Source organism: Antedon mediterranea, chromosome 9, assembly GCF_964355755.1.
Source record: "Antedon mediterranea chromosome 9, ecAntMedi1.1, whole genome shotgun sequence".
Taxonomy (NCBI): Eukaryota; Metazoa; Echinodermata; class Crinoidea; order Comatulida; family Antedonidae; genus Antedon; species Antedon mediterranea.
Window position 1 is genome coordinate 11,696,887 of NC_092678.1, and position 27,309 is coordinate 11,724,195.

General features: G+C 33.0%; 1 protein-coding gene across 2 annotated transcripts; it reads right to left on the bottom strand.

The window, feature by feature from the left end:
- Window positions 1-452: 452 nt before the first annotated feature.
- Window positions 453-27,201, bottom strand: LOC140058719 (cytosolic 10-formyltetrahydrofolate dehydrogenase-like). Of its 2 annotated transcripts, none has more exons than XM_072104434.1 (21): window positions 27,027-27,201; window positions 22,394-22,535; window positions 21,538-21,772; window positions 20,759-20,924; window positions 19,324-19,428; window positions 18,657-18,746; window positions 16,020-16,154; window positions 15,399-15,527; window positions 15,168-15,253; window positions 13,810-13,951; window positions 13,108-13,290; window positions 12,513-12,577; window positions 11,295-11,445; window positions 10,807-10,877; window positions 9,610-9,803; window positions 7,572-7,665; window positions 7,064-7,262; window positions 6,616-6,781; window positions 4,624-4,729; window positions 4,177-4,376; window positions 453-1,647 (listed from the first exon to the last, which is right to left on the bottom strand). In XM_072104434.1, the coding sequence occupies exons 1-21, from the start codon at window positions 27,069-27,071 to the stop codon at window positions 1,592-1,594; spliced, it is 2,760 nt and encodes a 919-aa protein (XP_071960535.1). In that variant the 5' UTR covers window positions 27,072-27,201; the 3' UTR covers window positions 453-1,591. The 2 variants fall into 2 exon arrangements, with proteins under 2 accessions (XP_071960535.1, XP_071960536.1); XM_072104435.1 differs by lacking the exon at window positions 27,027-27,201 and adding an exon at window positions 24,723-24,916.
- Window positions 27,202-27,309: the final 108 nt, after the last annotated feature.

The window sequence follows — 27,309 nt, forward strand, 5'->3', positions numbered from 1 at the left end:
AGAATTTCAAAGAATTTATTTACATATTTTCCAGATGTGTCAAATAATTAAAAATATCCTTCAAATTAAAACAGTTTCTTTACCAATCTAATTAAAATAGACTTGATTGCAATCACAATGGGATTAAACCTTGTTTAGGACGAATTAAAACAAACATAAAGTTGTCACTTTTCACTTGCCAAGTTGAATTAAAACAGTAACACATTAAAGGGTATTTATAAACAATAATAAAGATTTTGACATATATGAGAGCTTGATTACAAGCCTAGTGATCAGCTTCAAAAGCACTATCAAATCTGACATAAAATAATTAATAGAGTGCAACAATAATAATTGAAGGTTACCCCACTCATATCTTTTAATTGCATGACAACACTCAGCTGCAAAGTTTCACCCTTACCAAAATAAAGCTGCTTTAAATATTCTTTGATCTACTACATTCAAACTAACCTTAGTGTACACTACTCTGTTATTGTATTGTACACTACTCTGTTATTGTATTGTACACTACTCTGTTATTGTATTGTACACTACTCTGTTATTGTATTGTACACTACTCTGTGTATTGTACAATATTCTAAATCTCTATATATGTCTTTACCCTGTTAGGGTGTTGAATTCATCATGAGGCATGATATTGTGTACATGCACTTTATAACAACATCCTTTACAATCAAATGTAAAGCCTCAAATTGTATGAATTATAAAAAATTATAACATTCATACATAAAAAATGTAAAAGTTAATTACCTAAACATTTGGCTTCTGTGGATGTATAAACAAAATAGAAGTGTTAATTGGTCTTTTCACATATATGAAAAAATCTGTGTGAATTCTGAACAATAGCAAATCTACTTAGAAGTTATATAAAACAGATAATGAATGTTTCTATAATCATGCAAATAATATTCGGTGAAATATAAAATTCTATTTTTATTTGGGTTTTGCCTTGTCAAAATAGAATTTTGAAATTATTTGTACAATCGCACTCATAAACATTCATATTTGTATAACATTGGTGCAGTACCCTCTTCTTCCTTGGGCTTGAACCTAATCCTAGCCATCAGCACAAGTTTGGTTGTCTAGGTATAAATGGTAGACTAGTTATCCAGAGGTCATTGGTTTTGAGTGCCACCTGAGAATGAGTGTCTTCTGAAATATTATACTGGGGCAAAACATCAGACCAATTAACTAGCTCCGTGCCACCAAGCTATTTCATATTATCAAAATGGTAAGTAAACAGTTAGTTATTATTATCCATACTTCTGATTTTAAGGACAATATTTAAGGACATCTTCAGTACACTACATGGCAAACAGTGATAAGATTTTACAGTTTAAAAATGTTTATTTTGAAAATGAATAATTTTAATGTAAATTGAGTTGTAATTATACAGTACACACACTTGATAAGATATGCCTGTGTTTTAATAAAACTAACCAGACACTGGAAGGAGATAGCACTATACTATAACAAAGTACAGTATCTTGGCTATTATATAAAACACTTGCTAAAATTAGAAAATACCAATTGTGAGCAGCATACAGTATGTTGGTAATAGAAACCAGTTTACTTCATATTCTAATTTTCTTCAATACTCTATTGTGACGGTTTTTGTCCGTAAATATTCGTGAAGAGCCTCTTCACCTAAAATAAAAAAATACATACAGTTATACTTGTATCAAATATTGTTTATTCTATTGGCTGCAAAAACCAGACCCCTGCAGGGACCAAGGTTCCTATTTGTGTGAAAATTAATTACAGGTTTGTGTTCATCGGTTATTCCCTATACTATTGGTGAATTGATTGCAAAGAACAGTATTCAGACTGTTTAATTGGGCTTGCTCACACGCTTGTTGGTGATCGGGCAACGTTTCACATAAGAAAAACATATCGAGGGCGCAATGAGTGACTTTAAAGGGGTATTCTGGGTTTAAAATTGCTTTTAAATATCGTTTATTTATTAAATTAAAAATAATATAACAATATAGACATGTCAGAATGAAGAAGTAATAACGAGAAATTAAAAAAATTAAATTTCATATACATTTTAGGGTAAATTCATGGAAAGTCTGTTTTTCAGCAGCTTAGGGAAGCTCATTAATATTCATGAGATATTCACAAAATCACGTCACCAGTGGATTCCAAACTCGCGACGTCATGTGTACGTTGTGTTTGTCAACTAATTTACATCTCTCTCCCCTGTCAAACGACAACCACCCGATCATTGTGAAATACATTTTTTGTAGATTTTCTAAGCTAGGCCTAAAGTGTAATAATAACAGTAGTAGCATATATTTATTTGACATTTAATGAAATACCAAATTTAGTACAGATTACGGAGTCATAAATTATACTATTTTTATACCTCTATAGTACAGATCGTATTATCGGCTTCACGTACAATACTAATACTCTAGGCCTAGCCTAATGTAATGGGCGAGCGAGAGCCATTCTGACTAGGGATTCCATGCCACGATGGCTACGTTAAAACAATGGGGCCCATGGGCCTAGCTAGCCTACTACTAGACGATTGGCCCATAAATAACAAAACCCATCTTATCAACCAAACTCCTAAACAATCTAAACCTAAAACGTTCTACAAAATCGGCTGTAAATATTGAAGCAAAACAAGGTCCGATCGCCGTCCACACGATATGGTATGGTGTCCCGATCGTCTAAGTAGGCCGAAAATAAAATAGGCTTAGCTTACTCTCCAAAAAAGCGAATACTCATGCATCAAGCAAGTAGACCAGGTAGTAGGGAGACCTAGCCGATCCGGCCCAGTTAAAAATTGAGCTAGCTAGTGTAGTAGACCCTATGCGAATTGATACTACTACCAGGCCTTTTACTATAGGCTGCACTACACAAATATTCCAACTCTCTCATTCGAGCTATATTTATATCTATACCATTCCGGTAGGTCGAGTCGACCTTCAATCAAATACTGTACATCGTTCATGTTGTGATTATAGACGGGGTATACTCGACCCGACCAGTTTGGTATTGTTGTATCTGCTTATCACGTGACGAAGCCAGGCATGGGCAGCAGAGAGAGCACGTGTATCGTCGTCTCGCTCGATCCTCAGCAGGAATGTACAGTATCGTTACGCTTCATTGATTTTGATTTTTCCCTAAGTCGGTGCGAAAATCGGCAAACGTAAAGTGCAAACATATCTAATTTTTCACTGTTTTGATGAATTTTCATAAAAAATTGACTTTATAAATGGGAAGACCGACTAAAATTACATCAGATAAGTATAATTTTACAAACGTAATTGATATGGTTAATGATAACGAGTCGTCGGAAGATGGACCATTTCACGAATTTCCTATTTTGTAACCACAGTGTGATTTTGCCGTAGCTGCACTTGTAATCTGGCCTGATTTCACAGCCTTCGTTCTGTTTCACTGGGCGCTTATATAAATTGAAACTTTTACCGTTCAAGAGACAAACAAATATATTTTACATTTTTTACTATTCATTTTAAACCCGGAACCCCCCTTTAATTTAGAAATGTAATGATGCATGCAATAGAAACATGGTGACAATGCTAACAAAAAGATATTTCAGCCTCTTGTACAATAGGTGTATCAGCTGATCTTTTCTGAAAGAATTTAGTAAATAAAAAATGGGTTGATTGTAGATCAATGCTTGTATGTATTGATAGTACTACTTTCTAGCTACTGTATGACAATGGTAGCATAGATTCAGTATTCCAAGTGCCTTGCTTTCAATTAAATATTAAAAGGGAAACTCCTGAAAGCTATCAGTGAAAACATGCAAAGTCCGACAGCAATGTTTACTACCCTAGTTGATTTCGGTGTATCTAAAATGAGGGCTATTTTCTTTCCCATAGCCAGACTACTACTCAAAGTATATGTGTAATTTCCAGGGACCTAGCAGCTTTATTTAAAAAAATTGTCTTACCTCAGTCCCAACCATGGTGGGGCTGAGGTACAACTCATAAATTTTGCACACACTTACCCAAGGCCTCTGTGATGCGCCTCAGCTCCGTCCCTGGGACCCCCTAGACAACCCTATCCAATGGATACTAGGTCCGCGCACATGGCCCCTCGGTCGGGGTAAATACTGGCGCCACCACTGATTTAATGGCAGAACATACAATATCGATATCTATTATCACTGTCACTTTTTAGTTGTAATACACTTACCAAGATCTTTGCCAAACCCAGATTGTTTGAAGCCTCCAAACGGTGCAGCAACATCTGTTTTATTGTAGGTATTAACAAATACTGTTCCTGCATCTAACTTCTCACTCACATACATAGCCTTGTTAATGTCATTTGTAAACACACCAGAAGCAAGGCCAAACTCTGTGCCATTTGCACTCTGCAACATTCCATCAATGTCACTAAAATACAACAATAGATTGTAGTTAAAAATAGAATACTTTTGTAATTTGTAAAAACCTCTTTTACTGTCTGAACTGTTAACTGGTTACTTAATATGCAACAAGTATAGCTATATAAAGGTACTAAACTATATTCATGCTAACAACATTCTCTTCTAAAAAGATTTCAGTTTACAAAACTACAATATGATGTTGACCTCCTGCTTTTCGTAGGTAAACCAATGTGTAAAACAATAATATATATTACCTTGCACTGAACTTCGAAACAACCATGATGGGACCAAATGATTCTTCATGGGCCATCATCATGGTATCAGTAACACCTGTGAATATGGTGGGCTCCATAAACAATCCTAAAAAATAAAAATTAAAAATTGGTTAGTGAAATCCAAAACAAAATTCTAATATCCATGAACCAGTTCAAATGGGTGTGGAAGTAAAGGCAGTAGTCTACAAACCAGTCCAATTGTGGTCTGGTAGTAGTAATACAGGGTATTACACCAGTCTACAAACCAGTCCAATTGTGGGCCTGGTAGTATAAATACAGGGTATTACACCAATCAATGAACTAGTTCAATTGTTGGTCTGGTGGAAATACAGGGTATTACACCAGTCTACAAACCAGTCCAATTGTGGGTCTGGTAGTATAAATACAGGGTATTACACAATCAATGAACTAGTTCAATTGTTGGTCTGGTGGAAATACAGGGTATTACACCAGTCTACAAACCAGTCCAATTGTGGGCCTGGTAGTATAAATACAGGGTATTACACCAATCAATGAACTAGTTCAATTGTTGGTCTGGTGGAAATACAGGGTATTACACCAGTCTACAAACCAGTCCAATTGTGGGTCTGGTAGTATAAATACAGGGTATTACACCAGTCTACAAACCAGTCCAATTGTGGGTGTGGTAGTAGTAATACAGGGTATTACACCAGTCTACAAACCAGTCCAATTGTGGGCCTGGTAGTATAAATACAGGGTATTACACCAATCAATGAACTAGTTCAATTGTTGGTCTGGTGGAAATACAGGGTATTACACCAGTCTACAAACTAGTCCAATTGTGGGCCTGGTAGTATAAATACAGGGTATTACACCAATCAATGAACTAGTTCAATTGTCGGTCTGGTGGAAGTGTACGGTATTACACCAGTCTACAAACTAGTCCAATTGTGGGCCTGGTAGTATAAATACAGGGTATTACACCAATCAATGAACTAGTTCAATTGTTGGTCTGGTGGAAATACAGGGTATTACACCAGTCTACAAACTAGTCCAATTGTGGGTCTGGTAGTATAAATACAGGGTATTACACCAGTCTACAAACCAGTCCAATTGTGGGTGTGGTAGTAGTAATACAGGGTATTACACCAGTCTACAAACCAGTTAAATTGTGGGTCTGGTAGTATAAATACAGGGTATTACACCAATCAATGAACTAGTTCAATTGTTGGTCTGGTGGAAATACAGGGTATTACACCAGTCTACAAACTAGTCCAATTGTGGGCCTGGTAGTATAAATACAGGGTATTACACCAATCAATGAACTAGTTCAATTGTCGGTCTGGTGGAAGTGTACGGTATTACACCAGTCTACAAACTAGTCCAATTGTGGGCCTGGTAGTATAAATACAGGGTATTACACCAATCAATGAACTAGTTCAATTGTCGGTCTGGTGGAAGTGTAGGGTATTACACCAGTCTACAAACTAGTCCAATTGTGGGCCTGGTAGTATAAATACAGGGTATTACACCAATCAATGAACTAGTTCAATTGTTGGTCTGGTGGAAATACAGGGTATTACACCAGTCTACAAACTAGTCCAATTGTGGGCCTGGTAGTATAAATACAGGGTATTACACAATCAATGAACTAGTTCAATTGTCGGTCTGGTGGAAGTGTAGGGTATTACACCAGTCTACAAATAGTCCAATTGTGGGCCTGGTAGTATAAATACAGGGTATTACACAATCAATGAACTAGTTCAATTGTCGGTCTGGTGGAAGTGTAGGGTATTACACCACCAGTTTAATAGTGGGTCTGGTAGTAGTAGTAGAGCAGTATAGGAATATATTTTATTTTATATATAAATATATAATTTATATTTTCCTTTTCAAACAATTTCAAATCATTTTTTTGTATTGTATATTCATAAATAAATCATTCATTCATAAATATTCATATTAATAAATCGATTGGTAATGGATATTAAAATAAATCCTTATAATTACCTGGCCTATCTGCCTGTTTTCCACCATACACTAATGTTGCGCCTTCCTTAACACCTATCTCACAATATTCTACTAGCTTTTCCATGTGAGCTCGGTGATTTTGTGGTCCGTGACTGGTAGACCTGTCTAGCGGATGACCAATTTTCATCTTCTTTACTTCCTCAACCTTGAATACATTAAAAAAAATATATCGTATATTAATTTTATTTTTATACATAAAAAAAATGGATGGTGCAATTGAGAAATATTGTAAAATGATCGACAACCCCTGGCCTTGTGGCACAATACCGTAATAGCATGCATGGATGCCGGATGGCAACATTTCAGAGTATCATGGATGCCTGCTGGTCATATTGTATTATAACAAACTACATGTAGAGCAAAATTTTACTGACTTAAGAGGTGGTTAACACTCACTGGTGTGTTGCTTATTCCAATAAAAACTTACAACTCTTCTTATGTATTCATCATGAATTGTATCTTCTACAAACAACCTTCCAGCTGCAATACAGTTCTCGCCTTTGTTAAAGAAAACGGCGCCACATCCCTGACGTACTGCACGGTCCATATCACAATCGGAGAAGATTATTAATGGAGATTTGCCACCAAGTTCTAGAGAAACTTTTTTTAAGTTACTTTCGGCACAACTGAAAATGCAAGAAAAATTTTAGAAATAAAAAATTCCATCCAAAAATATAATCCATTTCACTCAGGGGTTTTTAAAATATTTTTATAGGCGAGAAAATTCCTTGTGTTGATTTCAGAGTTCGTAAGCGTTATTGTAATAATCACATTTTTAAATTGCATAATACAATGTTTTATTAATTTAATTTATTAGTTCTATTTTTTCTGTCGAGAAAAACTTTTTGTGTACTTTCAGTGAAACAAAGTTGATTTGATTTTTAATTTGAATTAATTAATTGACAATTGAAACAAATCAACAGATCATATTTTACCTTTTCATGATTTGCTTTCCAATAGGAGTAGATCCTGTGAAACCCAATTTACGAATGTCTGGGTGATCAGTCAATGCCTGACCAACAACAGAACCTGAAGACAAAAACATATTGATGTTTATTATGTGCAATATTACATTATTACAACAATGGTGTGATGTCATTTGAATGTTCTTAATACACGATGGTCAGTTAAAAATACTTAACTTTAACTGCACATAAACATGATTATGATTTTAATGTTCCTCCTATCCCAACCACTGATAGTTATTACTTCAACTACAGTAGCCTCGAAAGAGGTGACAAGTATTAAAATGAATATACAATCAACAATAGGGAGCTTTTGATTTGATGGTATATGAAGCAGATTTTTTTTGTTTTAAACACAAGCGAAAACTAGGCCACTGACTGCTAATTCAACAGTTTTATATGCATGTGCAGAATGTGTTTTTGTTTGTTGTCCACCATCCACATTGAAAGATTAATGCAATTGCAGAGTACCATTCAGTACAAATTAAATGTATTCCCTCGTTGTCAACATTCAAAATAGTTTTGTAAGCACAAAGTAAAAACCTGAGAAACTATTTTATGATTCATTCATAAAGTACATAATATAACCAATTGACTACTTTGCTTCAGTAATAGCTACAAACCAAAAAAAAAAAAAACATGTATTAAAAAAAATACAGTGATCATGATTAAGGATAACATGAAATGCTTTAAGGTCTTACTTAAAATAATAATGTATACTAAGTACAGTATATCAATACATAAATGACATTAATACATAAAATGTACATTATGCAGCCCATTGACATTCAGGTTTCAACAGAATAATCAACAATACTAAAGGTTATTCACCATGCTACCTTATCAAAGATGCCATATATCATACAAGAATATAACATTTTCTTTGATAAACTAAAGACAGTAAAGATTGTCTCTAATAAGTTGAATGACCATCATCAATTTTATAAGTAAACTTTATAACACACAAGTAGATTCTTTTCATTTAATTGAAGGATTATGGGTCAAACGATATTCAATAACTTCTCCATTTCGGTATATGTCCATTGAATTTTGTTATATTGCTGTTACACAATGAGCAACTATTGACTGATCCCCGGTCAAAATTAAACCTGTATTTTACGGCATCTATATTTGCTCTACTCTGCATCCAAAGTTGGAGTTGGTTTAGGCCTTGTTCAAAGTAGGTGTTAAAACAAAGAATGTTTTATATTCGTGCAATGGAACAAGTAATTACATTCGGTGTTCTATTTTCACCTCTTACCTCATAAAATGATTTATTTCATTGCACTCATAGATTCATTATTTGTATAATAAATGTCTAAAATATCAAACTAAGATAAAAATGTTGATTTAACCTTAAAGATGTATTGTCCCTTTGAGTAATTCCAAAAAAAAAAAAAAGATTTGGAAAAAAAGTGGGTCATTTTGAAGTATCATAATAGTTATTAACTTTCACCAAAAATTAGTCAAAAAAAAAAATCATTTAACTGAAATACAGACGTTTTTTGTTCAAATCGCGATATGTTTTGATCGCAAACTTATCTCATAATGCAATGCGCTTGTTTGGCTACTCTGTATGTATAATCATAAAACTTCCTCGCGATCTGTGTGAAAACACCTTCTCAACCGCGACGAGTTGTAAACAATCCTAATTAGCATCATGCATACCCGTGGTATGAAATCTTTGTTTACTTTCGCTCACGACGATTTTTCAGACGAAATGTAATCAAATTAATTTACTTGTTAATTACGTTTAAACTTGTTGTTTTTGGCTCGAATTTTCGACTTAAAGTGAATAACTTTAATATTACTTTGATATGGCCAATTTAAATTTAGAATATTTTGACCTTCATTTTTTGTGTTTCAATGGACAATACATCTTTAAAATGACTGGCAGGATAAGAAATGATTTAAATGAGCAGCATAAATAATGAATGGCAGGTGATACGTAATTCACAAATCAAAGATGGCACGGATATACTCAGACGTGGTGGTATAATACATTTACCTGATCCTGGAAGAATGTTGATTACACCAGGTGGGAATCCAGCCTTAACAACAAGTTCTGAAAACTTAAGGGCGGTTAGTGGCGTCACTTGGGCTGGTTTTAAAATAACCGTATTACCAGCAGCAATACATGCGGCCATCTTCCAAGCTAACATCATTAATGGGTAATTCCATGGTACAACAATACCACACACACTGAAATAAAACAATCATTTTAAAATTTAATGCAAAAACATGATTTTAGTTAATTAAAACCTGTTAATGTATCAAATTTGTTGTTTTCAATTACAAGGGTCTAGATTTGTCTGTATCTTAGTTTTTAATTTGGTTGATTATATTTGAAAAAAAATATGTTGAAGTTGATTATATTTCTTATAATAAATTACTAAAAACAAAATTACTTAAACTATAAAGATTCAAATTTTTACAAAGTAATTATTATATAATGTTTTAAATATTAAAAACACAAATGAACTAAGGTTAGGTTGTTAAGGTTATGCAAAGTCATCCAACATGAGTGAACAAAGTGGATTTGGGAATAATAAAATTATTCTAGTAAGCTTTTACTAAAAACAAACATCAATATCATGTTTCAAAATCCACGCACCAGCAACAATATCAACTTTGGATATATTATTTTATTACAAGCTAAGTAAAAAGCCTTTTTATATAATATGCAAAATAAAATTAATTTACATCTACTACAATAAGAACAATTCATGGATTGCAGAAACTTACACAGTAGACAATCAAGTCATTAGCCACGTCGAAACACTACAGGCATTTGGATAAACATTATTCCCGGCGGCTTTCATATGAGACTTTTTATTGCAGGAGAGGCTAACTACAGTGATTTCTCAGACAATTTTAATCTTACAAATTAACTACTGACCTTTCCAAAGGCAGTTATGATATATTTACTTCAATATATCAAATTAAATTCTAAATTAAAACATTATGTATTAATTCTAAGGCAGGGGCAGACCTTTCCAAAGGCAGTTATGATATATTTACTTCAATATATCAAATTAAATTCTAAATTAAAACATTATGTATTAATTTTAAGGCAGGGGCAGATCAGGGGAGCAAAATTTAATAACGCATATAACCATTTAAAATGATGATATGCCAATTTGTTTCACATTCATGTAGGCGAAGACAAATGTTACCACATTTAAATGGTTGCAAAATAACTTACCCTATGGGCTCTCTTCTTGTATATGTCATATTGCGATTGGGTCTTGCATGATTAATTGGAATGGTTGAGCCCTAAGATAAAGAATAAAATCAGATTCATTTTTAAAAATGTTTTTGCAATTTTAAATTTTAATTTTGTGTGTTTATATTTTACCTCTGTGTTTTTGATGTATATATATTTAAAATATTTATTTAAAATAATAATGTTCTTTGCCTGATTTGTTTAAAATAATAATAAATAATAAAATAATATTTTATATATTCTACTGGATCTGCTTTTTAATATATATCAAAAATTATTTAGTTTAAATAAAATAAAAGATCTGAAAAACATTATGTCGCAAGAATTGAAGAAGTATTGGTTTGTAGATATTATGTTTACAAACTATGACTTAATTTGTGAACCATTTGATTTGTCAGTTTTGTCAGCAATTCAACACCAACTTGCGGCAATTTATTGTTGTCAGAAATACAGATATGTTATAATACCTGTATCTTGTCACACCATCCTGCAAAGTATCTAAATGTGTCAATTGACATTCCAACATGTGTTTTAATGGCTAACGTATATACTGCTCCCGAATCCATGCTTTCCAATGTGGCTAATTCAGCTTTGTGTTCTTCCATTAAATCAGCCAACCTGTTGACAAGATGCAAAAATACTAATAAAAAAATATGTAAAGTGCTTCTTAAAATTCTTGGGGTGAAGCAACCTTTAAGCAACCAAAGAAATGTCACATTAGTTCACGTGACAACAAATTGGATCGTAAAAAATTGACTAGAAGTCAATGGGTTTTTGGGTGAATTTAACCGTTTATTTTGTCTTTTTATATAAGTGAAAACTTTACAATATTTAATTTAATAAATGCCCTGGGCGTTTATTTATTTCCTCCAATAAACGCCCTGCCACATGCACTTTGATACATTTTTTACTGTATTTTATCCCTTCTTGATGTTAATTATGTTGTATTTGTTCATCTCTTGGGAGTGTGTATTTGATTCTACAAACAAATAAATGCCTCTCTAAATCCCCTAAAAACCCTCCTGAACAATAAACGCCCTGGGGTATTTAGTCGAATAAATACCTTTTTTTTTATTTGGAAGTGATTAACATTTATTGTGTCATTTTATAAGTGAAAACATTAATTTTTTCCCAAGTGTAAAGTAACATTGCTTTTATATTTGGCAATGATTGTTTTACTTTTGGCTACATGGATTCATACTATCTACAGAGTTTCACTAATTGAAATTGACATTATTTCATAAAATATTTAGTACATATTTTAATTGATTGTATTCTTGCAATTTGATTAGTTAATTATGCATCATGTGTCATTTGTAATAAGCCCTACCCCAAAAAGGAAAAGTGATATCTAATGGTGATAAATAACACGCTCTAACGCAAGTTCAGCTTTCTCTAAAACATTTTGCGAATTTTGTTGCCTGATTGCCGTCGAGAATCTACTAGTTCTACTCCGCATCTAAAGTTGGAGCACTGCTTTTTTAATGGCCTAGAATCTCGGCCTAGCATTCATCGATAAATTGAAAAAATAAGTTAATATTTCATGAGTTGAAAACTTGACTGCTTTATTTTCAACTTTGCTCCAGCTCAATAAAAATATTCTCACCATCCAACTCATAAACATTCATTATTTGAATACTGTTGTATTTTTGATGAACACAAACATCACAATAGTAATACTGTACCTGAACATAAGTTTTCCTCTTTCCCTGGCACTCATCTTTCCCCATTCACCTTCTTCAAATGCAGCCTAGGGGTCAAAGTTTAAAATAAATCATGAATAAATAATTAAATATTAACCTCTTGTTATCTATTTTACACAAATTTTACTAGAATAAAATCATTTGTATTTGACAATAAAAGTTATTACTTGATAGTATCGGACAAGTCCCTGATACTATCAGGTGTATGGAGAAGAAAACTATATTTTGATATTCTTGTATTTTGTATAAAACAAATTGGCAGATTAAGGAAAACCTTAGTTACGTATGACAAGAACAATCTCTCTCAAAATTAAACAAATTCCTTTAATTTTGTACAGAATAAAGATAACATGTGAACAATGAAATGAATAGTGTCATGATCCAATGCAATAAAAGACCAGACCCTAGGTCAAGCATTTTGCAACAAATATTAGAGACATGCGTTATGTACAAGGACCAACGACTTACGCCTCCATCAATGAATCAAAAGTAAGTAACACTAAAAATGTATCATTAAAAAAAGCCAGAATTGTTATTAACCTTTACTCAAACAATCTACACTAGCACGATTAAGTACCTTTGCAGCAGACACTGCCCGGTTACAATCTGCTGGACTCGCTTTTGCCACTTTGCAGATGACTGTCTCATCAGCAGGGTTTATTGTCTCAAATGTGTTGCCACTTTCTGAATCAACAAACTCATTGTTAATGAATAGTTGATTTGGAAATCTTAAGTGCATATTATTAACATCCATTTCTACCTGCAAAACAGTATTATATATTACTTAAAAAAAACAACATATGTAAACTACATATTAGTTGGCAATAATGGTAATTCATATTCTCAAGCAATGAATATTAGTATCAATATTAATTATAAAAATGCTAAATTGGTAAATTATATCTCTTGCTTTAATCTGACTTGCTTCATCTTATTTTTAGTTACTACCTATTTCCTATCCTTTCTTTGGCCAATTTGATTTAATTCATTTAATTTTTGATTCAATTTTTTTTTTGTGCATTATTTTATTTTGTTTGTCTTTATAAATTCTATTTATTTTAATTAAATGTGTTACTGTTACATGCTTATATCTCATATTGTATTTTTGTGAGGGTCCCTAATGATCAGCTTCAGCTGGATGGACCTGGTCTAGTGGTAGACACAGTAAATATTTCAGCACTTTTGAAAGTAGTTTGAAAGGAACAGTGTTTTAACTGGTAGAACTCCAGAAGAAAAACCTGTGCAAACAACACAGATAGCAAAAGGCAGCCTGGCTTACTGCATCGTATGTAAACTCAACAACATCAAGACCTCTATGTCTCCTAATCATCATCTGTATAAACTCTTCAAATGTTGTAGCCATATAAACATCCTCATTTTGTAGTTCAACTTCACACTTTTCATGCACTTCTTCGACCAATCTATTGGGGGAAAAATGCTTCATGAAAACTGAACGCATGCACAAAAACTAGAAATTTCAAACAAACATGACCGACTTAACACAGAATTTTCATTCAATTTTAATCTACTTAGTACTGTATTAACATCAAGTATACCTTTAGCCATTCATGAAAAAAATCGTTGAGTCTCATAAAACAATTGTTGAATGTCTTATAAAACAATTGTTGAATGTCTTATAAAACAATTGTTGAATGTCTTATAAAACAATTGTTGAATGTCTTATAAAACAATTGTTGAATGTCTTATAAAACAATTGTTGACTGTCATAAAACAATCATTGACAGTGTCATAAAACAATCGTTGACAGTGTCATAAAACAATCGTTGACAGTGTCATAAAACAATCGTTGAAAGTGTCTCATGAAACAATCGTTGAAAGTGTCTCATGAAACAATCGTAGAGTGTCTAATGAAACAATCGTTGACAGTGTCTTATGAAACAACCACTGACAGTGTCTTATAAAACAATCGTTGACAGTGTCATAAAACAATCGTAGACAGTGTCATAAAACAATCGTGAACAGTGTCTTATAAAACAATTGTTGACAGCTTATAAAACAATTGTTGACAGTGATTCATAAAACAATCGTTGACAGGGTCTTATAAAACAATCGTTGACAGTGTTTCATGAAACAATCGTTGATAGTGTCATAAAACAATCGTTGACAGTGTCTTATAAAACAATCGTTGACAGTGTCTTATAAAACAATCGTTGACAGTGTCATAAAACAATCAGACAGTGTTTCATGAAACAATCGTTGATAGTGTCATAAAACAATCATTGATAGTGTCATAAAACAATCATAGACAGTGTCATAAAACAATCATTGACAGTGTTTCATGAAACAATCGTTGATAGTGTCATAAAACAATCGTTGACAGTGTCATAAAACAATCGTTGACAGTGTTTCATGAAACAATCGTTGACAGTGTCATAAAACAATCGTTGACAGTGTCTAAAAAATACAATCGTTGACAGTGTCTTATAAAACAATCATTGACAGTGTCATAAAACAATCGTTGACAGTGTCTTGTAAAACAAACGTTGACAGTGGCTTATAAAACAATCGTAGACAATCTCATAAAACACTCTCATGAAGAAATCATTGAAACTATCATGAAACAATAATTTTTTATTAATAAAATATAAATGTGAAACAAGTCATAAAACAAGTTACCTAGCAACATCCATTGAGCCAGCACCCATCTTGAAGAAATCTGTATCATTCTCCACTGAACTTGAGAGAATACCAATCCAGATACTCTAAAAACGTTATACAGTACAAGCTACTATTAACATATTTCAAGAAAAACATGTTGCTTTTTAATTGAATTTTGCAAATACTGTATTAGGAAACAACATTTTATCCTCAAGTTGAATGCCTTTATTATTTAATAACATAACCAACCTTGACTTTATCTGCCATTTGTTGTTCTTCATCAGTCAATTCAAGCTTCTCGTGTTCTTCAGGTGCCTGTCCATACATCTCAGCCTTAATCATTTTACCATCTTCAAGAATCAGTGTTTTGACATTTAACTGTGAAGAGTTATTTATTACTTCTTCAATTCTGCACAATACAGAATACACTCTTTATATGTTTTCCTATAACCAAACCTCTTGTTCAATTTCCTAATTTTATCTATTTTATTCCAAAGATCAAAAATAATTTTAAGTACATTTCATATTGAAAAATTCAACAAAACAAAAATGTCATTCTTTTTCATCTTGAATTGAATGCAATAGCCATGCTGTACTATGTAGTGTATTGGCTAACAAATCAGAGCAATTATAGATGCTGCAATCTATATGTTCAGTTCTAAATATATCTATGGCGATATCAAAAAAAAAAAAACCCTGAACATGGAATTTAACCATTAAATTAAATTGTCTTTTCCGTTGAACAGAAATGCATATACTTAGGTGATATACAGTATTCATAATATACTATCAAATATTTTATAAAATCTTGATAGGCCAAACAATAATACGATCAGTCAACCTGTGACCAATACAATAATCTGTTCTTACCATTTTGTCATCATTGCCGGTTAGAATAAGACCTCCTTTGTGAACTATACCAGGTTTACTCATTCCTGCAATTTCCACCTCCTGACCTTTAGGCTTTGCTCCTGTGAACATGCCGGAACCCAAAACTGTCACTTGCTAAAAATTTAAATAATATGAAAAAAACAAGAATGATAAGCAAGGAATAAAACAGAGTAGCTGAGCCACAGGTTCAATAATAGTTTTAGTGGTAGAACAAGTAGTCTTGTCAAACAGTACACGGTACACATCAGGCTTGTGTGCACATCAGGCTTGTGTGCACATCGGGCTTGTGTGCACATCAGGCTTGTGTGCACATCAGGCTTGTGTGCACATCGGGCTTGTGTGCACTTTAAAGTTTAACCCAGTGCATGTTTCAGGAGAGTAGAGGCTACCCCAGTGTACTGAACAGACAAATGAGTGGTATTTGGTGATAGCAGGTGAAATGATAATAACTTCTAATCCACTTTACTTTGAGACAGTTGAACTGAGCTGAACTTTTATTGTATCTCTTTTAAATCAGAGGCACACTTTCAATAAGATGTGCAACCCGTTTACAGTGAATATTAAGAAAAAAAAATTACAAAATGTAAACTGAGAATGATTAAAAACTAAGAAATGTACAAATTAAGTTTGAGAAGGAATTGTATTATATATATCATGTCATGTGTTCCATTGAATGACGAAAGGTTATATATCAACTCGGCGTTGCCTCGTTGATATATAACCTTTCATCATTCACCTCATGCCATTATTTGTACCATTACACGAATATAAAACATTCATTATTTTTATATTATCATCTATATATAAATTTACATAAGGGCATAAACCATGCGATACTTCTAGAAATTTTACTCGATGATTGATTCATACTTTCGGTACTGATTTTAAACACCAAATTTTGGGTTAGATAATTCAATATTGATAATTAAAATTGTGATCGTGGCATACACTGTCTAATGGACATGCTGAAAAATACCTGCACACAATTATACGAAGATGCTTCGCATATTTACCTATCTATATTATTAGCAGTACTCAACTAAGCATCATTGTGTACATTTGAAAATCGCCATATTTTTTACGATAAAATTACTGTGTATTCGAGAACCATCTGTGGGCACAACCATCTAGTCTTTTCAATTATGCTTCTTTTCAATGTGGTATTATTATATTTTTGTGTAATAATAATAATGTAAACTGTAAACAACAGAACCATTAGCACCATATTTGATTTGGTATATTAATGCATATAATATTCATCTATAATTATATTTTGAAAATGTTGAGAAATGAAACAGATTTCAGTTCGCTAGGCACAGTATATTCAACCTTTAAAGATACTTCTCTAAAACCTTTAACCGATTCACCACGATAAGCGCTTAAAGCGCTCATGAGGTTAAAAGTCAAGGTCATTGTAAACAAATTATCAACAACAAAAAAGTAAATCGAATTTACATGCGCAGTTTGCTGTGCATGAATCGTGACAACAAATTATACAAAATACTCAACTTTTTAAAAAAAAATATGCTTCTAAATATATAAAAACAATTGTTGAAGTTAGTTTGAAAATAAAATTCGAAAATATAACCGTTTTTCGAAGCACGCTGTTCGAAACGCGACAGGCGCGTTGAATGAATCTAGGCCTAAACATACAACGTAAAATTGTCTAAAATCCATCTTTATTTCTAATAATCACTATTTTGAAGCTTGTATACAATATAAAATGTATAATAAATAAAGATTATGTATCAGTTACAGTGTCTAAATCGTCATATTTCCATGTAAAAATGTGATTTTTCTACCGGAGAAAAGTCGTGAAGATGTCCTCACGAGGGCCGCGCCATATTGTTTACCTTTGATTGTAATATGAACCCTGACATGTCAGATGCATTATGGGCATGAAATATTTGTTCAAACTCTGCGCAAAGGTCAGTTTATTGAAGCATAACTTTTGACAAACATTTTGATACCAAACTTGTTTTAATTTCATAAGTTTTCAACGCATTTCCGTCAAATTTTCTGCAAGCTACACGTCTAAAACAGCGGACTAAGCTCCCGAGAGATGCCGGTGCGCGTGAGAATCGCGAATTCCAAGTCGCTTTCGGGATGTTTTTTTTAACATTCCCGGTGAACAAACAGCGGCGACGACACTCTCGGGGCGGCTCCCGATAGGCCTAGGCCCCATATGGTCATCGTCGGATGACACAGTCTACTAATTTCTTCATTATTTCGAAACCGGTCATTCATAATGGTCAAGTTTGGTCTTATTTTGAAGAGAAGAAATAGGTTCTGATGAAGAGATGAGTTTTATTATGAAATATTTATTATTTTTTGTGCATTTGGTAGTCAAATATAAATTACAAATTTTTAATAATTTTCCTAAAATATTTATAAAATTTGCATAATCCATACTCCGCCAAAATAAGTTGTCACACAAATTTGATAAAATATTTGAAAATAAAATGTCCTTTGCATTATATTTCTTTTTTAATTTTTTTAATGTCTATGTTTAGAAAAAAATTTAGGGTTAATTATGTGACATATGCTTTTGGGTCCCAGGGGAGCAAAATAAACTTGGGGGTTAATACAGATTATTATTCAGTTTAATCAATTTACCTGTGCATCTATTGTAGTCCATGCTCCTGGTAGTTTGTCATTACCTCTAATAAAGTTATGAAGTACTTCTGTTGGTTGATCCCAATTTATCTGCAAAAATATGGTTTATATTATTGATCAAATTTATGGTTTCATTTAAATGGTACGGACCGGCACATTCATTCACTTGTCTAATTTAAATTCTGCTTTATTTTTCAAAATTGTCTTAAGTCAGCCACAATCATGGCCCGCAGCATTATTAGTAAATTACAATATCTGGCCCATGGTAGAAAACTGTGGAGAATTCCTGCTTCTGTACTTATCACTTGTTTATAAAATAATAATCAGTCACAGACTCATTGATATAAAACAACAATTAACAAAAAAAAAAAAAAAATATATACTATTATAACAGTCCTTTTCAACTTATCTGATTTTAGTTTTCTTTACTATGCTTGTTCAATGTTACCAAGTTGTGATTGTTTACAGAGAACATTAGACAATATCATTCAGTTCAATGTTACCATGTTGTGATTGTTTACAGAGAACATTAGACAATATCATTTAGTTTAATGTTACCAAGTTGTGATTGTTTACAGAGAACATTAGACAATATCATTCAGTTTAATGTTACCAAGTTGTGATTGTTTACAGAGAACATTAGACAATATCATTCAGTTTAATTTACCTTTGCAAGTTCTTTCTTCCTCCATAACTTATCATATGTAGCGCCCTCCTCAGGTTGTACAATTTTAGGAGCTTCGTTCTCGGAGATCAAGTCCACAGCTTCACCCTGCAAAATAGCATACATCAAAAAAATAAAACACTATGTCAAAATTGATTACTATTTTTGATACTATTAATAATAAGTTAAAGCAGGAGGCCAAACTAGAACGGGATATGACCGGTTGGGCCGCCGACAAGTTGAGCCGCCGGTGATTTCTATGAAACGCCCAGTGCATGCCTCTTTTACGACATTTCGCGTAGTGATTAGGATGTTGTCCTAGAGTACAAGTTCATGGTCTTGGTTTATTGTGTCATGAAAATAAATAATATATAATTACATAGGCCTATTACAATTAACACAGCAAGCAAAGGAAAGTAGTAATAACTAATATTTAATAATTTAATTGTTTTTAATCTTTCGAGGAAAGAATTCAGTGCACTCATAATTTTTCTCGCGTGTAGGCCTACCACGTACTAATTAATAGAGTATTAACATTTTTTCGAATGAGGTTAAATAAATATTATTTTTTATTTACTAATCTTTTAATATCATATTTTATTGAATTTTAAAATGTTAATACACAAAATATTTTACTAAAAAACGTGATTTTATGTAATTATTTTACCGAAAAATGGAGTAGGCCTAGGCTCTAGCCTACAACTACAAACAACTGCCGACTGAATGAGGGGCAACATGTTTACATCATTTTTGGCTAAAAACATCACTGTATTTTGGAATCTACAAGCCAGATTTTCATAATTATTTCTTTAATTATAATATTTAATAATATATATACTAAAAACCATGATATATAAACGTTTGAATGTACATCGTTATCCCTAACATAAATTGAACGAGCACCGGCGAAAGTTAGCATTTGGCGTTCCATAGAAAATAACGTTTTTCTGGCGGCGGCTCAACTTGTCGGCGGCTCAACTTGGCCTAATCCACTAGAACCTGGCTATTAAATGTTATGCAACTGACGGTATGTTTTGATCCATGGAGTTAGGCTTTCATATTGAAAACAAGGTTACGCTATAATAATGTTATGCAACTGACGGTATGTTTACATCCATGGAGTTAGGCTTTCATATTGAAAGCAAGGTTACACTATAATAATGTAATGTAACTGAAAAGTATTCAGATTCGAATATCAAATGCTTTCATTACAAACTGAAGTGAAACAGGCGGTGTGCAAAAGTAAATAGATTAAAGGTCAAAATCATTGATGCATGACTATCGTATCATAAACATATTACACTATATCATCACATCTTGTATCTTGAGCTGTCGTAACAAACAAAAGATCAATGTCATAAGAGATGGCTTCCACTAATCTTTTACTGGTTCAAGAATATACATAGGTGTGAACAGGCCTAATACTACTTTAGTTTACCATTGCTTTGATGCCTTCAGGGTAGAGAAATCTGTTGTACAGTGTATCTACGGTGTCATTAGGATCAACATCAACCTCTTTCTGAAGAAGGATTGGTCCAGTGTCAAGACCATCATCAGCCCAAAAGACAGTGAACCCTGCCTTCTTATCTCCACACATCAATGTCCTAAAAGAAATTTGGAAAATTGACTATTCATGTGCACAACATTTTTTTTTAATTATGAGAGTTTTTTCTCATTTTTATGTATATGTCTATAGTATAAATGAGGGTTTCTTGATTGCCTGTTTTGGGCAACTATTATTTAGTAAACAAAGCTAAATAAAAATATTAATAATCAATAGGACAGTCAACATATTAATGTTATCACCATTTTTATTCTATTAACAAATTAATAAATTATTTAAATGTAATGCAGTAAATGATGATCAAATAAATAATTTTAAATTTTATTGAAAAATATGTTGGTGTTGCTGGTATCGGGATACTGTACGACAAGCATCTGCCAATCTTTTAGCATAATGAGTTTAAAGAGAATGAGAATATTCAAATTATTGTACGTTTCTTGGTGGTACATATTATTTGACTTTCTTTTGTTTGGATAGCAATAATAACAATGATAAAGATTACTTACCAAGCTTACTTACTAATAACTACTATTTTACATCTTACCAACCGCACTACAGTAACCATGTAACATTACAACATGATGTAAAAATGTATGAAAAAAAAATTAACGTTTATACCTGCACTAAAGCCAACAAGATACCAAAACACATACCAATTGATTGCAGATGCACCCCTGTGTCTTGGAAGAAGAGATGGATGATAGATGATGGAGCCATGCTTTGGGAAATCAATCACATCCATTGGGATAAATTGAGAACAGAAAGGCATCACATTAATTTCAGCTCCACAACTTTTATATTCTTCAACAACATCAGCGATAGGTTGACCTTTGACTCTCCAGCGAGGATATTTAAAAACCTTTACTCCATCTTTCTCTGCAGATATTGCTGTAAATAAATTCAGGACATTATCTCACAATGTTGAACTGAAAATTGCACAGTATATATACAACAAATGTCTTTCAAAGTGTATTTAAATATGGGCGGTTGGACTATACTCTGGTAAAATAATTCCATGCGAATCGTAGTCAAAATCAACACATCAATTTTAATCTCTTCTCTCCCATACCAAACACTTTGACACGGGCTTTGACATCAAAGAGGTATTATAATATTAACCTTACTCAATTATATCAAGTATTAATATACAGCGTACTTTCCAATACAGGACATCCTCTAGGCTGGCCTAATAACAGAAAGTCTGGTATTCTGAATGGGTTTTTAATGGGAAAAAGAAAGCTTTGGGAGACTTTTTTATTTTCAGAAAGTTTATTGGGACTCTCATTTGTACAAACAATCCAAAATTGCAATATAAAAAACTTTATCTGTCATGCTGACAGGAAATGGCTGCTTAAAGAGATACCAATAATGCTTAGTACTGATTAGATGGGTACAAGATAGGAACAACAATCATACTCTAGAATGAGTCCATGTCTACATGAACAGGGGTGGTTCAAGTGGTGTAGAACAGTTAAGGTTTATCAGCTATTAAATAATAATATGACTTGCCAAGTGGATCAGGCTTTCCTTTGATATCTGGTACAGTGAACACACCAACAACCTCATGACCTTTGTTCTTCAGTAACTTGTAGACTTCTTCACCAAATTGACTTTGCCCAATAATTGCTACTCTCATCTGGGCCATCGTGTGCTGAAATTACAAAAAGACATGGTCAAAGAACAAGAAAACCTCACACAAAACCATTTCTAAAAAGCGAACTTAGATCACTATCTAGTAGGTCCCCTAATGCACATGTACAAATGGTGACTTAGATCAGTATCTAGTAGGTCCCCTAATGCACATGTACAAATGGTGAATTGTTGTTGTAGGTCTTATGTACTAAAGTTCTTGAATGCAGTTATGTTTACTTATTGTGTACTTAGGCAAGACACTTTCACAGACACCCATATATATCTATATCAGTTTTTGCTGCTTTTTTTTATCATTTTATATTAACAAAATAAATAAATTTATTAACAATTTGGCATATAGCCCAAAAGGAAAACATGAGCAGAATGGCCCAACACAGAAGTGTGTTTAAATACATAAATAGACAACTGTCTAGTCTATAAAGTCATCACTGGTAATTTTAATAGTTTTTGGCTTAAATGTTAAGGTCATATAATTAAATAAATAAAGCCAAATAATTAACAAAATTAAGTTTATTCATTTATTATTAAAAAATATTCAAAACCAATATTTCTTTTTTCATCATTGAAATGGTACTGTATGTAACAATACAATGATTTAATTAAAAGAACTTCCATATTTCATAATTATTTATGAGGCGACAACTTAAAGATGCTGGTACATGTTAATTGTATTTTAGTTTCTATAGACAAAAATTGGTAAAAATTACTATATTTTATTTTTTTGTCCTCAATTGGTTGGCCCTGACTGTGTCGGAGTCTCGTATTAAGCTATACATACTGAGCTAGGTACAATACAGAATTATTTACACAATTTAAAACACCATAAAAGATTAGCAGTTATTTCATATGCTCTACTATAGGCTTGATTCTAAAACAAACAAAAAATAGTCATAGCATTTTAGGTAGTTCATAATAATTTAGACTACCAAGCCACACCATCTTTTAACTTTCCTCATGCTTGCACCTAAAGATCATGGGAAAGTAAACAAATTCAAAAAGTCACACATGATTTGAATTAAACCCCCGATCGATTCCTAGCCACAATGGTCAAACAAATTGCCTTTAAACTTTGTATTGAACAAGATTACTACCGTATATCAAATGAGTCCTTTATCAACTGTGTAAGGAGCCACCAGCCGAGATTCCTTGGGCACATTCTCTGTCTGCCAGAGGAGGAGCCTGCAAGAACATAATTATGCCCTCTATATACCAACTCATGGGAAAAGGAGGCCTGGACGTTCTCGAAAATCTAATTTAGCCTACCGTATGTTCAACGTGTTCTAGGGTACGATGGAGGCATGATACAAGCTGAACAAATAGCCTCACTTGCCCAAGATTGAAGTGCTTGGAAAAGTCTTGTAATCGCCTGCTCCACAGCCGAAGGATAAATAGACCATATATCCTACGGTATAATCCCACTTCAGGTTTAATCCCACCCGGGATCCCACCCCTACTTTATGTCTGATTTCACAAACAGGCATACCTCCAGGTTTAGTCCCAGTATTGACTTTTGGTCTAGATGTAGGCCTCTCTATCTAGCCAGTTTAGATGAGTTTTTACAAGAAATGCTATAACAATAATTTATTTTCTGAACCAGGGTTTCCCCAGGTATAAACTCACATCCCAAAGTCGACCTAATTTCGTGTTCTAGGGGGGTGGGATTATACCAGAGGATATACGGTACTCTGAAAATGTGCATGCATAGTGGCATGGTTTGATTCTTGGATACTTTAAACACTATTATAATAGGTCATGCATGCACATTTTCAGAGTACCTTATATCCTCTGCTATAACCCCACCCCACATAGAACACGAAATTAAGTCGATTTTGGGGTGCGAGACTATACCTGGGGAAACCCTGGGTGGCCTTTGCCTTGCCCTCGGAACAATATATGAATCAATGCGTCTACTGTGTAGTAGAACAATGCATAAACCTGTCTGTTCATTAATGTAATTAATTAAAAATTCAATTTGCAATTTAAATAACCTGATCCGATATCACTTTACAAGTTGTGATAATCCCAAATTAGTTTCAGTTAGGCCTCATTCATGCAACTGTAGTGTGTTACGCTTCTAACTATCTACAGTACTACTAGCTACTAGTATAGGCTAGGCCTACTAGGCCTACCTAGAGTCTAGGGCCTAGGCTTTGGTTTGCTTATCTAGGCCTAACTAGGATTTCACCTTTCTACACGATATCTAGTATACTGTAAATAATGCAGCCGTAAAATATACACAAGCTATTTCAAAACAGTGCTTAATCGTTGGCAATATGATATAACCTTCACTGCAAACACAATCCAGTCCATCAGGGCTTGAGTGAGTTCGATTGATATATAACATGCACAACCTTCGACCGACAGTCTTGCCACGCCCACACCTCACCCACGTTCGCGTCCAATAGAAACACTCGTTGCATACGTTTCGGTGAAACCATGGAGGTTCCTCCTCCATGTGAAACAGTCATAATGAAACCGTCATAACTGGTATAATGCGGTTTTCCAGCTGAATTTAACTCATTTACGGCGCAATAATGTCCGTATATCATCGATCCAGGAGCAGTATACATTTTAAATACTGTACAATCTATTTTGTTAAAAGTATGAAAGTTTTGGTAACATTCTAAACATTAATCTTGTACTGTACTATGAATTGATGCCATTTATTATAATAGTATTAATTATTAATATTATTTGACAATAAAAAAGACAATCAATATGCCTACGTTTATTATCGTATTGTACAGTATTATCGAGTAGGCTTAAGTATGGAAATTGTAAAAAAATACTTCAAATTTTGACATCACATTTTATAAACAAAGTGACTCGTTTGACACTTATTACGGACCACACCAGAGGAAATACATATCAGCCTTGCAGCGGATTATCTACTTGATCAATGAAGCATTCACTTTTTCCAGGGAAATTGCCACGTGTCTTCCATATTTGGAACATGTCTGTTGCATCATTCACGAACCAGCACCATATTTGGAACAAAGGTCAATCTACTGCATATCATTGGCTGTGACATATGTTGAGGTACAATGAGTAGATTTTATAGTGATTATCCATTCAATTCTACATAACAAATTTGATATTCTGACATTTTATAAATAATAAACCAATTTTTTAAATTATTAAAATACAAAAACATGAACAAGGAAGATTAATTAAATCAGACTTTGAATAGGATTTTTTGTAGTTTTAATAAAGTTAATCACTTCTGTAGAAAGAAAAATGTTTTCACTATAAAATGACAAAATAAATGGTAATACATCTGGACAAGACTTATTGCATTAAATAATAATAATAATAGCAATAATAGCACTACTAATAACTAATTAATGAATAAGTTATTACATATTATAAATGATCTCTATGATTGAATATTTGCATTGTATTTTAAAAGTTAACAGTTTATAATTTGTTTTTGTTTCATTTATTTTTGTTTTGTGTTATGGATATGTCTTCTTGTTTTGTGTTATGGATATGTCTTCTTGTTTTGTGTCTTCTTGTTTTGAATGTTATGAAAATTTATTACACTATTTCTATTCTATGGATTATATTTTGGAGAAAAATTAATGAATTATTTATTTGAATGAATAAAATATACATGAATACCAGGCTTTGAAGACCATAGCTTGGAAGACCAATGCAGTTAGGCCTATACAAACAAATCATAAAGATAAAAATAAGATACTAAAACTGACATGATTAAACAATCCAACATAAAATATTTGTTATTTCCACATTTAAATTTATATACTGTACAAATCTACAGCACCAAAAATACTGGTTATGGATTATTTATTAATTGTTCTACAGTGTTTTAAACTTAACTTAACTTAAACTTAATCACAAAATGTAACATCTTGTCTACTAACTAGCAACTATTCAACAAAATCATCCATTTGTGACAATTCATTGCCCTTCTTGACGAATAGTGAGTACATCACTGTCTGATCTTACATGCTTCAAAACCTGAAAAACAGCTAATCATTACATTCATTTTCTGGTGAAAAAAAGCTTTTCATTGAATTCTGAAAACTGATCATCACAGTACAGCCTCAATTGAAAGAAATACTTCTTTGTATCTGACTTGGGTTTGTGAATTATTATTCTATATAGGCCAATATAGCATTTGCTAGTACATAGTACAGGTAGGCCTACACACTACTTTACTAGCTAGCTGGGCCTACTACTTACTAGCTAGGTGTCAACCTATCCCATCCATTATTCTAACTAAGCTTTACCCTTACTTCTATTCTTTCTAGGCTATAGTAGTACTCAAGTAGTAGCCCTATCTATGGCCTATATATAGACCTAGCCTAGATCCTAGGTCTAGCTCAGACCAGGCCTAAAATTCAAGTTAAGCCTAGGCCTATAGTATGTATAGGGTTAGAGCATATGATGATGACCTTTCTAGGCAACCAACCCCACACGATGTAGCCTAGGCCCTAGGCCTAGGCCAAATAATAATCATACTTACAGCAGATGTTGTAAACCTTCGTACAAATCGATTTGCTGCAAGCATTTTATGTTAAACCTTAAAATAAGGAACTTGATTATCTGAAACCCCTTCAGATTCTTCAATCTATCTTGTCGCCGCCTGTCTGGCTGACCAAAACTGGCTCCTTTTTCCACATCGAGTAAATAATTATTATGTATCACAGTACAACACACAGGCACACTCTACACAGCCAAAAGTATATTAAAGCTAATTGCCTATTGGCCAGACCTATATTGCATTCATCCAATGAGAATGAATGAAT

Excerpts from the sequence above, each read along its gene's own strand:
- LOC140058719 (XM_072104434.1), bottom strand. The coding sequence starts at position 27,071 with ATGCTTGCAGCAAATCGATTTGTACGAAGGTTTACAACATCTGCT. Across the intron at positions 16,155-18,656 it reads GGACTACAATAGATGCACAG|CAAGTGACAGTTTTGGGTTC; the intron begins GTAAATTGATTA and ends TTAAATTTTTAG. Across the intron at positions 12,578-13,107 it reads GGGCAGTGTCTGCTGCAAAG|GCTGCATTTGAAGAAGGTGA; the intron begins GTACTTAATCGT and ends TTTGACCCCTAG.